At 37.7% G+C, this 16,034-nt stretch overlaps 1 protein-coding gene across 1 annotated transcript in view; it reads left to right on the top strand.

Annotated features, from left to right (window-relative positions):
- Nucleotides 1-7,312: 7,312 nt before the first annotated feature.
- Nucleotides 7,313-16,034, top strand: part of LOC115523550 (ceruloplasmin-like) — a 29,276-nt gene continuing 20,554 nt past the window's right edge. The window contains exons 1-6 of the mRNA XM_030329670.2: nucleotides 7,313-7,467; nucleotides 8,587-8,837; nucleotides 10,256-10,468; nucleotides 10,972-11,142; nucleotides 11,966-12,223; nucleotides 14,843-15,008. Coding sequence (XP_030185530.1) covers nucleotides 7,313-7,467; nucleotides 8,587-8,837; nucleotides 10,256-10,468; nucleotides 10,972-11,142; nucleotides 11,966-12,223; nucleotides 14,843-15,008 — 1,214 coding nt within the window. The remainder of the gene's footprint in view (nucleotides 7,468-8,586; nucleotides 8,838-10,255; nucleotides 10,469-10,971; nucleotides 11,143-11,965; nucleotides 12,224-14,842; nucleotides 15,009-16,034) is intronic.

The raw sequence follows: 16,034 nt of genomic DNA, 5'->3' as shown, positions 1-16,034 counted from the left end.
ATCTGTTTAACGACAATGCAATGTCACATTTACGCGAAATCCTCAAAAGGAGGCAAAATCAAGTGTCATTGGATAGGTTCCTTGTTAAAGTGGCACGAAAAGGGAAAGATTCCATTGAGCCAATAGATAGCAGTGATTCCGTTAGTGATAGTGAAAGTCGTCCTACACAATAACCCTCCTCTCTCTTGTCTCCCTCACACCAGCCATGAAGATTTTCAAAGGTAAGTGCAGGTTAATTTTTCTTCATCGTTTGCATTTGCTTTATTTTGTATTATATTAAATTATTGTATCATTTTTATATGAATATTTTTGGGTTGTAGAATAAATCATCTGAGTTTCCTTTATTTCATATGGGGAAATTCGCTTTGATAGGCAAGTGCTTTGGATTACAAGCATGTTTCTGGAATGAATTAGGCTCACAAACCAAGGTTTTACTGTATACTTTGAACAGGTGACAAACTGAATGTGAAATGTGAAAAGGAGAGGAGATAAGGCTGAATCCAACGTTTCTGACCTGGCTTAGAAGGCTGCAAGTGCCATGAACTGAGATGAAGAAGGCAGTGAATAAAATGGTTTTCGCAGGATGAGCAAGATCGGTTCAGTTTTGTGATTCTTCTTGTTTCTCTACAGGTAAGATATTTTCCTCTTTCTGGCTTCTTTCAAGATGTTCTCTGTAGATTGAGTATGATATGCTTAGGTATAGGGTTTTTTTGTTTTGTTTTGTTTTTTGGTATTTATTCTAGCATTTGTTTTCTGAGCCGTTCGGATTTGTAGCTTAGTAGTGTCTGTCACTAAATTTGGAAACTTCTTGGTCCATATTACTTTAAATATTTATTTTAGTCCATTTCTTTCATTCATCTTCTGGCCCTCCAATTTTGTTACATTTAAAAATTATCTCATAGTCCTGGAATATTCTCTGTGTGTATGTGTGTGATTTGTTTGTTTTTTTGTTTTCATTCTTTTTTCCTCTTTGCATTTCAGTTTTGGAAGTTTCTATTGACTGATCTTTAAGCTCACTGATTCTCTCCTTGGCTGTGTCCAGTCTAATGAAGCATCAGAAGCACTTTTATTTCTGTTATAGTATTTTTGATTTCTAGTATTTTCTTCTTCTTCTTCTTCTTCTTCTTCTTCTTCTTCTTCTTCTTGTTATTATTATTATTATTTAGAATTTTCATCTCCCTGCTTGCATTACTTCTCTAATGGGTTCAGGAAAAGTTGTTGATTTCCAGTTTGTCCAGTGTTTCTTATTGTAAGGATGGTAGTTATGACATCCAAGCTCTTAACATGTTGGAGCTAAAAATGAAAGTCTTAGAAATTCATATTTGGGCATATTGATATTGAGATGCCTATGAGGTTGTTGTTACTCAAAGTATGGTTCATGAATCTGCAGCACTGGCATCCCCAGAGAGCCAGCACAGAAATACAGAATATTGAGCTCTACCCCAGACCTACAGAAGCAAAATTTACATTTTGAAAGATCTCCAGATTTTTATGGGGATTCATCTGCATGTTTGAGAAGTGCTGTATTAAACAATTAGGCAGAGAGGTCCAGGTTGGAGACATAAATTTCTGAATTTTAGTCATGTTGACAATATTTTATTTTATTTGGAAATTTTTTTCTTAATGTTTATTTTTGAAAGAGAAACAGAACATGAGGGGGGAAGGGGCAGAGAGAAGAAGACACAGAATCTGAAGCAGACTCCAGGCTCTGAGCTGTCAGCACAGAGCTCCACACAGGGCTTGAACTCACCAACCGTGAGATCATGACCTGAGCTGAAGTTGGTCACTCAACCAACTGAGCCATCTATGCACCCCTATAATATTTTAATAGTAGCTATGTCCTAGACTTTTTTCCTAAGGGAGATTAGCCTCAATGCACTCCAACCAAACCACAAGAATTTACCTATAATTGAATAAGTTGTGTTTATTGCTTGTTGCAATGTAAGACAACACATACCATGGAGAACCACAGAGTATCTCAGACAGAAGGTGTTACAAAGGACTTATAGGATTGTGTTAGGTGATTTAAGGGATGTTTAAAGAAGTAGGGCTTTAGGGGCACCTAAGTGGCTCAGTCGGTTGAGCATCCAATTCTTGATTTCAGCTCAGATCATGATCTCACGACTGAGATTGAGCTCTGCACCTAGCTGAGGGTGGAGCCTGCTTAGGATTCTCTCTCTCCCTCTCTCTCTGCCCCTCCTCTATCTCTCTCAGAATAAATAAATAAGCATTAAAAAAAAAAAAAGGAAGCAGGGCGTCTGGGTGGCTCAGTCAGTTAAGCATCTGACTTTGGTTCAGGTCATGATTTCATGGTTCATGAGTTTGAGTCCCATATTGGGTGAGCTCGAGTCCCACTTTGGGTGAACAAGAGCCCCACTTCAGGTGAGCCTTGCTTCTCTCTCTCTCTCTTCCTCTCTCTCTCTCTCTTTCTCTGTCCCTTGTGAGATTCTTTCTCTCCCTCTCTCTCTGTCCCTCTCTCACTTGTGCCCTCTCACTCTCAAAAAAAAAAAAAAAAGAAAGAAAGAAAAGAAAAGAAAAGAAAAGAAAGAAAAGAAAAGAAAAGAAAAGAAAAGAAAAGAAAAGAAAAGAAAAGGAAAGAAAAGAAAAAGTAATCAGGGCTTTGCTCTAGATTGGATGCAGTATTTATTCTATGATTCAATATCTTAACAAAGCAGTCAGTTATAGCCAGGATAAGAGAATACTTGGTTATTTTAAAAGTTTGGGCAATGTTTGTGTTTTTCATATGTGTTCAGACATTACTTTGGAGTGGACTTGTTTTTGTCTTGATCCATCATAATCACAGTAGTGTTGTCTGATGTACTTTTCTCTTTATTCTTCATTTTCAACATCTTCCCACTATTTCATTCTATGCCTTATTTTGTGGGCGTCTAGTCCCTCATGGTGTCTACCCCATACTCTGAAAGCTTGTGGTTTACATATTTTTAACCTGAGAAGGACACAGGGCTCTAGCCTAAGTGTACCTCTCTGACCCGGCTACCATTTGCTCTACTTATTTAACTCTTATCTGGTTGATAGTTGCCCTGAGTTGCCCAGAGTACCAGGCGGGGAGGTTAGTAGTGAGAGCATCCATTAGGCTTTAAGGGCTGGGTTTAACTTTGACAATAACACCTACTTGCTCTGGTAAGTTCCTTACTAGAACCAAGTTCTAGTTTTCTCAATTACAAGGAGCCTAACAACTTTCCTTTTAGGATTTGCTGACACAATTAGAGTTACTGTTTAGAAAGTGACTGAGGATGTGACTTTCAACAAATGGTGGCTATTGGGAGAAGAAACAGAAAGAATGGAAATGGGTGGAAAAGTTGCTAACATCTACCCCATTGTCTTTAAACTCCCCATCCTGCCTCGACATCATTTACATCCCATTGGTCTACCTTGTTGGAAGATACACTTAGAGTTTTATATTCTGAGCAAAACGTAGCATTTATTGATTAATGTAGAAGTCATATGCTTAAACTACTGAAGCCAATTAATAAGGTCACATGGAAGAAATATTTGACTTGGAATCCCGTGATTTCTATTTGAACCCTGCCTGGCACCATAACTTGGAAGTGTAAATCCTGTGGCAAATTACTAGGCCCTCTGAACTTTAGATGCTTCATGTATTAAACAGGTATAAGGGTTGGGTTGAGGGAGAGTGTTTTGAAGATAACATTTTGAAGAATACTTTTAAAGGTATTTTATATATTGTAAAGCTTTTAAAACATAAGGTGCTATTATCATTAGGTCCTTGTGCATATTTTCATGTGCTCTATTTATTCTTAGACTTATTTTTAGCTGTGGAATAGAAAAACCAGGAAGGAATCCAAATTTTCCTCCAAGGTGTTTGAGCTTATACATTTGAGCCAAATTCAATAAAGCTTAGCTAAGTAAGTTGCCTTATGTTCTTGGGATACAAACCAAGAATATAATCAAATAATGGTTACCAACTTCAAATACTGCTGTACCAAGATGGATATATTGAGGGCTATGCAGGAAGGGAAGGGCAGAAATTTTTATTTTGCCAATCTATAAAATATAACATTATCTAAGAAAAAGTACCTCCTTCCAACCTCCTCCCTACCCAACCACCACCACTACCACCACAAAAAAAAAAAAAAAAAAAAAAAGAAGAAGCCAGTTTCCCTATTCATTTGTTGAGAAGAAGAAGAAGAAGAAGAAGAAGAAGAAGAAGAAGAAGAAAGAATATTTACCAACACCATTTTCATTCTCTGAGGGGAGGATGTTTAACTTTCTTTGACAGACTAGAAGCTAGGTCCTCACTGGACCACCAAACTTTGATTATTATTACCCTCATGTTACAGATAAGGGGACTTGGGTTCAGAATGATTATGCAACTCATTCCAAATCACACAGCTAATACATGGTGGAGTTGGGAACTGGAGATAGATTTATTTGATTTGAATACACTAGACTTTTCATTTCTTAGGGTACTTACTGAGTTAAAAAAAACAAAAAAACAGTCAGCTGAATGGGTCTTCTATTATCCACCTTCCAGAATAAAATTAATGTTTCTGGGAGGATGAGGAAAGAAGTCACAGAATTTCAGGATAAAGAGACATTAGAAAACCCATTTAAGGGATCTTGCTGCCCCTACGTGATGGGTAGATTCTTCCACAGCTACTGGTCTAGACCACAGGGAAGGTCATAAGGTTCTTCCATATCCAGAGCTAAATATGTGAACCAACTATTCCAGCCCATGGATTTCTTCCTTGAAACCATAGAGCCCATCTTAAACTCCTCTCTCTCATAAGACCCACATGTCTGACCCATGTCTGGATCTTCTCTTCAACCCTTTCAACTGTTTCCCAAAGGGCGCCACTTGTGAATCCTTTCCTCTTGATTTTTCTATGGGCAGTTTCTCCACACATCAAGGTCCCACCAGGCCCAGCTTTTCTGAATTCCTTCCAATGTCTTCTGGTGACCTTAAAACCTACCAAAGCAGTGGACTGTTTACCCAACTTCCTTTTAATGTTTGTTTACTTATTTTTGAGAAAGAGAAAGAGAGAGACAGAGCTCAGGCAGGGCAGGGGCAGAGAGAGAGGTAGACACAGAATCTGAAGCAGGATCCAGGCTTTGAGCTGTTAGCACAGAGCCTGACATGGGGCCCCAAACCCATGAGCCATGAGATCATGACATGGGCCAAAGTTAGGTGCTTAACCAACTGAGCCGCCCAAGCGTCCCAGCCCAACTTCCTTTTAAAACTCACCTAAGAATTCACAAATGTGAATAAGTTTTGTGATACAACAACATAGAAGTTTTGATTTTGGTAGAATTTAGCAACTGTTGCTTGTGAGGAAGATTGATAGCCTCTTTAAAAAAAAATTTTTTTTTAATGTTTATTTGTTTTTGAGAGAGAAAGACAGAGCATGAGTGGAGGAGGGGTAGAGACAGAGGGAGATACAGAATCTAAAGCAGGCTCCAGGCTCTGAGCTGTCAGCACAGAGCCTGATGTGGGACTCAAACTCATGAACCATGAGATCATGACCTGAGTTGAAGTTGGACGCTTAACTGACTGAGCCACCCAGGTGCCCCTATAGCCTCATTATTTTTTAATGCAAGAAAGAAAAAATGCAAATACTTTGATTTTTAAAATCAAGTAATATAGAAATGCATTCTCCTTGTAAGAAATAAATATAATAATCCTATCTCTTCTCAGTGCTGTATGTGTGTTTGATATGTACCCCCCCCCTTTTTTTTGGCACTTTCTTAAGTTAGTATAGACATCAGTCTGCACACCCAGGAAAAATATACTTTGATCTTGTATGTTTTAAAAAATAAAGAAATTACATTCATAATAAAAACATGTTGCACTTAAAATGAAAGAGTATACTTCTAGGCAGTGATATGTAAAGGTGTCTCAAACATGTAGTTGAGAAATAAGAGCAAGCTGCAAAATAATGCATGTTATATGATTGCAGTGCCTTAATATTCCTAAGTGTGCGTTTCTAAACCTAAGTCAGAATACCACTCTAAGTGTTGAAAGGCATTGTGGCTTTCTAAATGGAAAGTCTCAAATAAGGTCTAATAGTAACAGATATCCCAATATATGATGACACATAAATCAATGGCAAAGACTCCTGTTCCTTTCCTTACTTACTGTAACTGTGGCAAAGGCACTCTATTTATTTGTTCCAAAAAAATTTAGCATTTATTCCTTGACATTTCTAGAGGATATACAGAATAAAAAGAAGAAATCTGTACAATTCACAATCTGTTGGGAGTAAAGAAAGTACATGAAAATTTAAACAACAGTACAAAACTGTGTGGTTAACTACCAGGCCTGGACATTGTAGCTGGTGAATTCAGAAAGAGAGAGGTGTCTATAGGCCGAAATAATCATGGCAGTCTTCACTGAGGAGGTAAAATCTCAGGAGGCTTGAAAAATGGGAAAAATTTGGATAAGACGAGGAAGGGAGAGGGGAGGGAGGAAATATCAGGCTGGGGAATGGGTGTGCATATTATCAGATGAATTCAGAAAGCCCACTCTAACAATGGGGAGGAAGAAGGTAAATAACATTTGCTAAAGGCTGACTGTGTACCAGGTTCCTCATGTGTCCCCAAGGTCCTCTATAATGTGTGCTGTTTTGTCTAATTTTCACAACTTCCTAATTGGGAACAGCGGGTAAGTGGCAGAGTTAAGTAAAATCCAAACTCAGAGCTGTCTGATCGCAGTGCTCAGGTATTCCTCCCCACCCTGCTCTGTGTCCCTACTCAGTCAACTTCCCAGAGAGAAGGGATACTGAAGTCGAATTATGGAGACGAACTTGGAATATCAGATTGGGAGCTAGATTATGGATAGTCTTTGATCTCAAGAAATTTGAGAATGATGTAAAGTATTAAATGACAAGGAATTTAAATTAGCATCTAGAGGAACAAATTATTAAAATTAACATATAATGAAGAATTGGGGAATGGTACATAGATGGACTGGAACAGTGGGAAAGTGGAGGCTGGAGAGTAAACTGCAGACAATTCCTATAATTTAGGAATAGATAATAATTGTCCTGGGATGATAGATGACCTGGGTAGCCTATGTACCCAGTAATTCAAGCAAGCTCTAATACTGGCCAAGAATCAGTATTCTTTATTGGTTGTGCAACATTTCACCCAGCCTGACTAATGAAAACTAAATGCATTTAGAACCAAAATGACGTATGTGTAGATGAAACACATGATGGACTCTTATGCAACCCTGATTTATGTAAATGGATACAAATAAAGGAAGAAAGCCTGGATTATAAAAGAAAGGCAGGCATCACTCATTTAGCCTCTCCAGGCTTAGGGTTTGAAAATGAAGGCCCTTTTACCATTAATGTTTCTGTTTTTTGTTAGTTCTCCAGGTTGGGCAAAAGATAGGCACTACAGCATAGGCATCAAAGAAACCACTTGGAACTATGCTCCTACTGGTAAAAATATGCTCAATGGGAAGCCTTTTTCAGAAGATCAGTAAGTAATACCTTTGCAGGGAAAAGTTGCTATCAGAAACAAAAGTTGATAATTGTTATTCACTGATAAAATGCTGATGAAAAATTTCCCATGATTGACCCTTTAAGGGCACATTTGTTATTAGAACCACTTCCTTTTGTTCCTTTGTTCGTTTGTTTTTTGTTTTTGCATTTATTTATTTATTTAGCTAAGCATGGCACAGAAGACAGATATTGATAGAAATCAGAAATCATTCCTTTAAATTTTTTTTTAACCTTTACTTATTATTGAGAGACACAGAGAGACAGAGCATGAGCAGGGGAGGGGCAGAGAGAGAGGGAGACACAGAATCTGAAGCAGGCTCCAGGCTCTGAGCTGTCAGCACAGTGCCCGACACGAGGCCAAACCCACAAGCTGTGAGATCATGGCCTGAGCCGAAGTCAGATGCTCAACTGACTGAGCCACCCAGACACTCCGAAATTATTCCTTTTAGAATTGTCACCACTCTTGCCATCATGGAACATTATTTCAGGGATCATCTCTAATTCTGTGATTATCATCAACTTTGTGTGGTGCTCAAGATATGAAACAACATTTTTTTCTTCTGGTATGGAGGGTGTGATGGAGATTGTAAAAATTGCAGCTGTTTTCTTGATTTCTCTTTTCAAATAATTGGGAGGAAGAAATCTAGAGGTTATGGACAGGGTTCTGATTTACCATGTTTGTTGGCGAAATGACCCTAAGTCTACCAACAAATATACAAATCCATTTAAACATGTAAATAATTCTAAGTCATAAGAATTGATCTAATGCTCAAGATCTAAAGCGCCCTTCAGGTGGGGTTAGAAACCTTCTTGTGGCTTAGTACAAAAAATTTGGTAAGTCCCTCAAACCAAAATGCCATGTATATTACTTGCTACATTTGTATTTGATCTCTTCATCACATACTCCAAACGTTCTCCTTGCCTACAGTACCTTTTTTTTTTTAAACTCCCTTAGCATTTTCTCTAGTGTCTTGAATTTTGTCTATCAAAATCAGACTGCAAATCTTCTTACTTCTAGTTCGAGTTGATTTAACATTTTTTCTTTCCTGTCAAAATATGTTAAAGTTCTTGCTTTTTGTTTCTTTATTTTTTACAGAGAGTTTCAGTCCTATGTATATCTACAACGAGGCCCAAACAGGATAGGATCTGTTTATAAAAAGGCTTTGTATTTTCAGTATACTAATGACACATTTCAGACGATCATTGAAAAACCATCCTGGTTGGGATTTTTAGGTCCAATAATTAAGGCAGAGACTGGAGACTTCATTTATGTACATGTAAAAAATTTTGCTTCAAGAATCTATAGTTTCCATCCTCATGGACTCAGCTACACTAAAGAAAATGAAGGTAAGTGGATTCTCTTACCTTACATTTCTGAGTTGTTTATAGAAAGTATGAGCCCATTACATCAGGGAAAGCAGGGTAATTATCAACTAGGAGTCGTTTGGGATGAATGCAGACTCTTACTTTTGATGTCTTTAAAAAAATTTTTTTTAACGTTTATTCATTTTTTGAGAGAGAAAGAGAGCACAAGTTGGGGAGGAACAGTTGGGGAGGGGCAGACGGAGAGGGAGACACAGAATCCAAATAGGCTCCAGGCTCTCAGCTGTCAGCACAGAGCCTGATGCAGGGCTCGAACTCACGAACCGTGAGGTCATGACCTGAGCCGAAGTCAGACGCTTAACTGACTGAGCCACCCAGGGGCCCCTGATGTTTATATCCAAGACAATCCTTTTTCATTTTCTCATCTTGAATAAGTGACTACTCTTCTGCAATTCCTGGGAAAGAAAACATACTTTTCACTAATAATAATAACACAAACTAACTATATTCATGGCTTAATGGAGAAAGCATGGGTCATGTTCAATTTTTTTGGGGGGGGTAGGAGACACTCATGAGCAAATGTTAGGTTAGCAGAAATAATATTCTACCCCCACCTCACTTCACTTCCTAATGGATGAGGATTAGCCTCTTGAAAACATCAGCATCAAGAGCAATCATTATTTTCCAGACAGTATCTTGTCTCCCAAACATCAACACTCACAGTTGCCTAATGGTGCTGGAAAAAGGAAGGGAAGAAAAAGCCAACAAAGAAGGTTTTGTGTTCAGCGTGGAGAAAGGAGGGTCTTGAAAGATGGGTAAATGTGTGAGCGGTTGACTATGCTTCCAAAGCTTCTATTGAATGGAGGAATTTTATTCATAGTTATGAGGGCTCCAGCCTCAAGAGATAAAGATCTGAGGCAAAATTCTAGGAAAAGAAGAAAGAAAGAAGAGAAAGCCTCTAGATTCAGAACTGGGGTGATAGCTCAGGGTAATGTAAGCTATGCAAAGGGCCACTTTTGCACTCTAGTGGACTGCTTGGAGGACACATGGATGCCTCTCGATGCCTGGGATCCCAAGTCTAATTTGCAGTGAAAAGAATAGGGAAGGTAACTCAGGAGCCCAGACTTCTGTATTGAAGGTCTAGGCATATAGTAGATGCACAGTAAATATTTCTGGAATTCATAATAATGGTGATAGTGGTGTGCAATTATGCTACTTGCCTCATTCCACTTTAGTCTAGAAACTGGACAAGCCGGACATTCAGGTGGATGCCAGTTAAAGAAGAAGAGACAGGAAGCAGGAAAGAGGAGGGGAGAAATGCTCACTTGATTCTAAAAATGCAAATTAACATACATTTATGGCTTAACAGAGAAGCATGAGTCACATTCAAAACAGTGCTGCCCAATAGTTATTGTGACCACAGTGCAGATTATGTTTTCTAGGTGCTCTCTATCTTGATAATACTACGGGCCGGCAAAAGGAAGATGATCGCCTGGAGCCAGGGGCACAATATACTTACAAGTGGTATGTAGAAGAAAAACAGGGGCCTGGCCCCAATGACAGTAACTGTGTGACACGGATTTACCACTCCCATGTAGACACTCCAAAAGATGTGGCTTCCGGTCTTATTGGACCAATTCTGACTTGTAAAAGAGGTAACATATTTTTTCAAATCTCATTGTAGCAATAGAACCAGAATAAGCGGGCTCTCCCTCGCTCTCCTAGTGGAATTTTTCTATCAAATGAGCTCCCTTTTCCTGCTTTGACCTTGATTCTCCAGTCGAGAAAGTAAAGCTGCCCTCTCAGACTCTGAGCACTAGATGGCGATGGTGAGTCCGAGGCCTCAGTTCAAGTTCAGTGACGCAAGTTGGTCACTAGATGGTAGTCAAACCCGGTAAACTTCACTTGGTGCCACCTTTTCACAAAATGACTGACCCCTTTCTCCTACAGAAATATGTTGAATCAGCAGAGTGGAAGAAAGTAGGAAGATGAGAAGCTGTCTGCCTATTCCTTGCATGCTTTGTTCCTTACGGTTCTGTCTGTAGATGTGCAAGATTTTACTTTCATATTTTAAGTTGAATCAGTTAGAATCACCAGTTTATCTCACAGCAAAAATAATTATTGCAAAGAGCAAGTTTTGTTGTTCTTTATGTTTCAGGCACACTGGATGGAGACACCGAAAAAAATATCGACAGGTCTTATGTTTTGATGTTATCTATAACTAATGAAAACAATAGCTGGTATATTGATGAAAACATTAAGAAGTATACTGAATCCGGCAAAGTAAATACTAGTGATCCTGACTTCCAGGAGAGCAATCAGATGCACTGTAAGATTAAAGAAAACTTCCTTATTCATAATATCCTGTAATTCTAACTTCTGTGGTTCTATTTAGTGATTTCCTTTTGTTCAAGTTTGTGTGGTTGAGTCTACATTTTCCAGTTTTTCGCCCAGGGCGCACTGGTTGATATGCAAGAGTCATCTAGTAAGTCTTGCTGGTTTGCAAAGTGTCGTAGCACATAAAGTTAGGTAGGTGCATATGTTTTCTATAGTCTGATGTTGATCAAAAGTGCACGGGAAATACATAGGAAGGATGTAATTTTAAGGTAATAAAATATTATGGAAGAACAAAAACATAACTGACCAGATATTTTACGAAAATGTGTTTCTACATAGGATTTTTCAGAAAAGATGCTCTCGTTATCTCAGTCACCTCTACCCTTGTTCTCTTCCTTCTGGGACTTAGCTTCTTTCTATTCTTTTCTCCTCAGCTGTACTCTCTGCCTTCCAGCTTACCTTCCTCCTCTTTCCTCTAATCTCTGTGCTTCTAACACTTCTGATTATATAGATAGATATAGATATATAGATATTGATAGCCTCTTTGTGTGTAAAACATAAATCAAATCCTCTGGTAGATTATGCGTGAGAAGAATGCTGACATGGTGAGGTTTGTGTAATGAGGAAATGTGCAGAATGTACAGCATGTGGTCCTGATCTACCATGTGTGATAGACCAAGGCACATTTGTTTTCTTGGCTTAGTTGGTAGAGCACGTGACTCTTGATAATCGGGGTCGTGAGTTTGAGCCCTGAGTTGGGAGTAGAGTTTACTTAAAAACAGATCAAGTAAAATAAAGTATATGTTGGTTTTCAGCAATAAACGGATACATGTATGGAAATCTGCCCAATCTCACCATGTGCTCAGAGGACAGGGTCAAGTGGTACATTGTTGGCATGGGTGGTGTGCTGGACACACACCCCCTCTATCTGCATGGACAAACTCTGATATCTCGGAATCACAGGAAGGACACCATCACCGTCTTCCCTGCCTCGCTGGAAGATGCCTTCATGGTGGCCAAGGGCCCTGGAGTATGGAAGCTGGGATGCCAGATATATGGTAGGGATTTATTACGTTTAAGTAATATAGGTTCAGAGAACTTTCAAGGTTACAACCCACCACGAATGCCTTATCTTCCAAATGGAGAAACTGATTTCTAGGGAGGTGATGGCATTGCCTTTTGGAAAGTCGGTGAAGGGATTAGAACTGGGACAAAGGTGTCTGACGCTTAACTCCATAAAAACGAACCCTTTTAGATATACTAGGATGTTTTATTTTGTTTTTACAAAAAAAAAGTTTTGTATTTATTCATTGGTGAGCCTTATGAAAAACCTGAATGTCATAGCACATATTACCATTTGTCTGTTTGTTTTTTAGTTGAGAAAACAAGTTTCAAGAAGTTAAAACACTTGCACAAAACCCTATAAGAAGAATTGCCAGGAATTATGTAGGATCAAATGATTCTAACCCAGAACTCAGGAAACCTACATATTTTCATTTATTTACCTCTTCATTCACAGTCTCCATTGAATAACACGATGGCCAGTTATGATGTTATTAATCTTTTCTATTCTTAAATAGGATCAAACTGTACACATAATCTTGCAAATGTTTTGTTTTACCTTTCAATCAAAAAACATTGTTGTTATTAGAACTGAAGAATTTCACTTTTTTTTTGTACAAAAATGGGGTTTACTTCTCTGATCAATACCCATCTTTTTCTAAGTCTCATCCTTTGGTTAGCATCATGCTTCAATTAATTACTTAAAGAAGTATTTATCAGGATTTGTTATATGCTGTGGCCTTCCTAGGGCTATGGGAAAGAGAACCCCATGAAGTTCCTGTAACTCAAGGATCAACTTTAATGATTAGAAGTTTCTCACTTAGAGGGGCACCTGGGTGGCTCAGTTGTTTGAGCATCTGATCTCGGCTCAGGTCACGATCTCACAGTTCGTGAGTTCGAGCCCCACATCGGGCTCTGGCTCTGCTGACAGCTCGGAGCCTGGAGGCTGCTTCAGATTCTGTGTCTCTCACTCTCTCTGCCCCTCCCTGGCTCACACTCTATCTCTCTGTTTCTCAAAAATAAATGAAAGTTTAAAGAAATTTAAAAAAAAGTTTCTCACTTAGAAAGGAATATCATTTTCAGGTGAAAATGTACACTCAGCCCCACTCTTCCTAGTTATTTACTTTGCAGACAGTGTCTTCAAGTCAGGTCTGGCCCTCAACTCTGCTGAAAGAATAGGGTTGGCCCTAAGCACAATTGAATAAATTTCTTAGAGTTCCTTGTCTGATTTGATTGACTCTATAGCTTTTCGTGTGTTTAATCAATCTCTTTCTGAGTCCTAGAATTGTGTGTGGTTTTAAAAATTTACCTCCACTCTTTTAAAAGTGTTTAAAATTTATTTAAAATTTTACTTTATGTTATTAGTAATTACAAGGATACATGGGTAGACTTTTGCTGGAAAGAAAGGAAGGACATAAAGGGGAAGGAAAGAGGTGGGGCGAGGATTAGGTGGGAGACAGCAGGCAGAAAGAGTGAAAGTCTAATGTGATGTATGTGGGCCAGCTTGTGCTAGCTCAAGAGGGCTGAGAGTTAAGTCAGCCAACTGGCAAACTCTTGGTAACTTCAGACTGCCCACAGTGGGAGTGTTTAGACCACAAAAATTAGCAAATAGATCAAATGTTGTGTTTTTTGTTTGTAGAGCATTTAAGAACACACCGTTAGTCCAACCCTCCCATCACCATCCTTGTCCCTCCCAGACATTACACCCTGGGTACGAATACTTGGAAACCTGTTTCCTATGCATTTTCACATAATGTATATGAACATGTAGAAACAAAAATACATAGCTATATTTTGTGTTTTGTTTGACATAAATAGTTCATATTGCATATAATTTTCTACTATTTGCAATCTTTTCTATGACATTTCTTGAAATTTGTTCTATGACGTTCCCCATACATCTAACCTATTCTTTTAAATTGTTGTATAGTTTTCCATACTGGGAATGTATCCTGAATTGTTTAACCATTTACCTACTGATTGGCATTTGAATTGCTTCCACTTTTTTGGCTTATCACCAATTTTATAATTTACACATTTTATTTGTATCTTTTTATGTATATGCAAATATTTTTCTTAGTTGACTACCAATAAGTGAAATTATATACTGAAAGGTGTTTAATTTCAACAAATTCTGTCAGATTGCCTTCCAAAAAGTTACCCTAATTTACACTGCCACTGACAGTGCTCTGAAATCAAAGCACAGGACTGATGCCTTCATGGAAATGTTCCTGCCTTGATTTTCTTTCTGCCTGCCAACTAGTTAATCTAATAAATCAACTAATTCATTCGTGACTGATGGTAGTAATTTTATACCCATGAGGAAAGATGTTTTCGGCCAAATAGACTCTCAAATTCTTCTTGGTACACAGGTGCCATCTTCTTCTAGGGTTTGGTCCAATGGTGATTATTATTCTTTGGTAATATATGTTCCTCTAACATTCATCTTTGCATCCTGCTTTTTGTACTTGCTTCATACATTTTAGGTTTTTACACAGAGTCTGGAAGTAAAATGCCTTGAGTTTCTCAAAAAAGGAGACGTTGCAATATTATTGACTAAAATACAAAATATATATGGAATAAGAAAAATGTTTTAATAACATTCTCTACTTGGGTTTACTGTTTTTCAGATAGCATGCAGGCCTTTTTCAATGTAATGAATTGCCACAAACCTTCAATAGATGTTACTGGGACACGTATTATACGTTACTATATTGCTGCTGAAGAAATTGTTTGGAACTATGCTCCATCTGGTATAAATCTCTTTACTAAAAAAAATTTAACAGCCGCTGGAAGGTAATCATTCAGGGATTAAAATATTTATGATTAAATAAAGATAATTGAACTTTTTCATAACCAGCTACTCTTAAAAAGGATTTAAGTAACTTATAATAAAAAGGTACTGATAAAATAAAAGTAGACAAATAATTATATGGGTAATTAGAAAATATTGAGTCTAAGGATCACTACTACACAAAATAGTTCTCTATTTTGCCTGTGCCTTGACAGCCAGTGCAAAGTAAAACATACTTGCTCATTGTTTTTTCTTAGCACTAAATTTTAAAATAGATTTATTATGTATAATTATGAGACATAGTGGATAATGTCATCAATAACAATTTTACAAAGATTCAAAAAGTTGCCACATATAATTTATACTTTCTTGCTAAGGTCTAAAGGCATAATGAAATAATTTCCTGTGAAATTATTTTTTTTAATTCTTTTAAAATTAAGAATTTAATTTCTTAATTAAAAGAAGAAATGAAATTCTTTTTTAAATTATTTTTTAAAAATTCTTTCCCGTGACATTCGTAAGTCACATTTTATAAATATTTTTTATTTAGTAATACCTAAGACTATATTATCAGTTGCTTTTTTAATGACCCAAACTAAGACCAAAATACATTACTGTGGCATCAGCATTTAAAAGTCTTTCTGACTTTTATATTTACCAATTCAAAGATTACAGGAGTTTTATTTATTTAAAAAAATTTTTTTAAGGTTTACTCATTTTTGAGAGACAGAGTGACAGAACATGAGCAGGAGTGGGGCAGAGAAAGAGGGAGACACAGAATCTGAAGCAGATTCCAGGCTCTGAGCTGTCAGCACAGAGCCTGACGTGGGGCTCAAACTCATGAACCACGAGATCATGACCTGAGCTGAAGTTGGATGCTCAACCAACTGAACCACCTAGGCACCCCAAAGATTATAGGAGTTTTAACCCTTCTGGTCTGTTGAATGAGTTATATGTCAGAAAATATCAAGTTCTAAAACCACCAAGAAATATTTCCCATTATATTTATTTTTCTCCAACTTGCTTAC

The sequence above is a fragment of the Lynx canadensis genome, chromosome C2, assembly GCF_007474595.2.
Source record: "Lynx canadensis isolate LIC74 chromosome C2, mLynCan4.pri.v2, whole genome shotgun sequence".
NCBI classification, from domain to species: domain Eukaryota; kingdom Metazoa; phylum Chordata; class Mammalia; order Carnivora; family Felidae; genus Lynx; species Lynx canadensis.
Note: the sequence above shows the minus strand (reverse complement) of the source record. Positions and strands in the feature narration are given on the sequence as shown.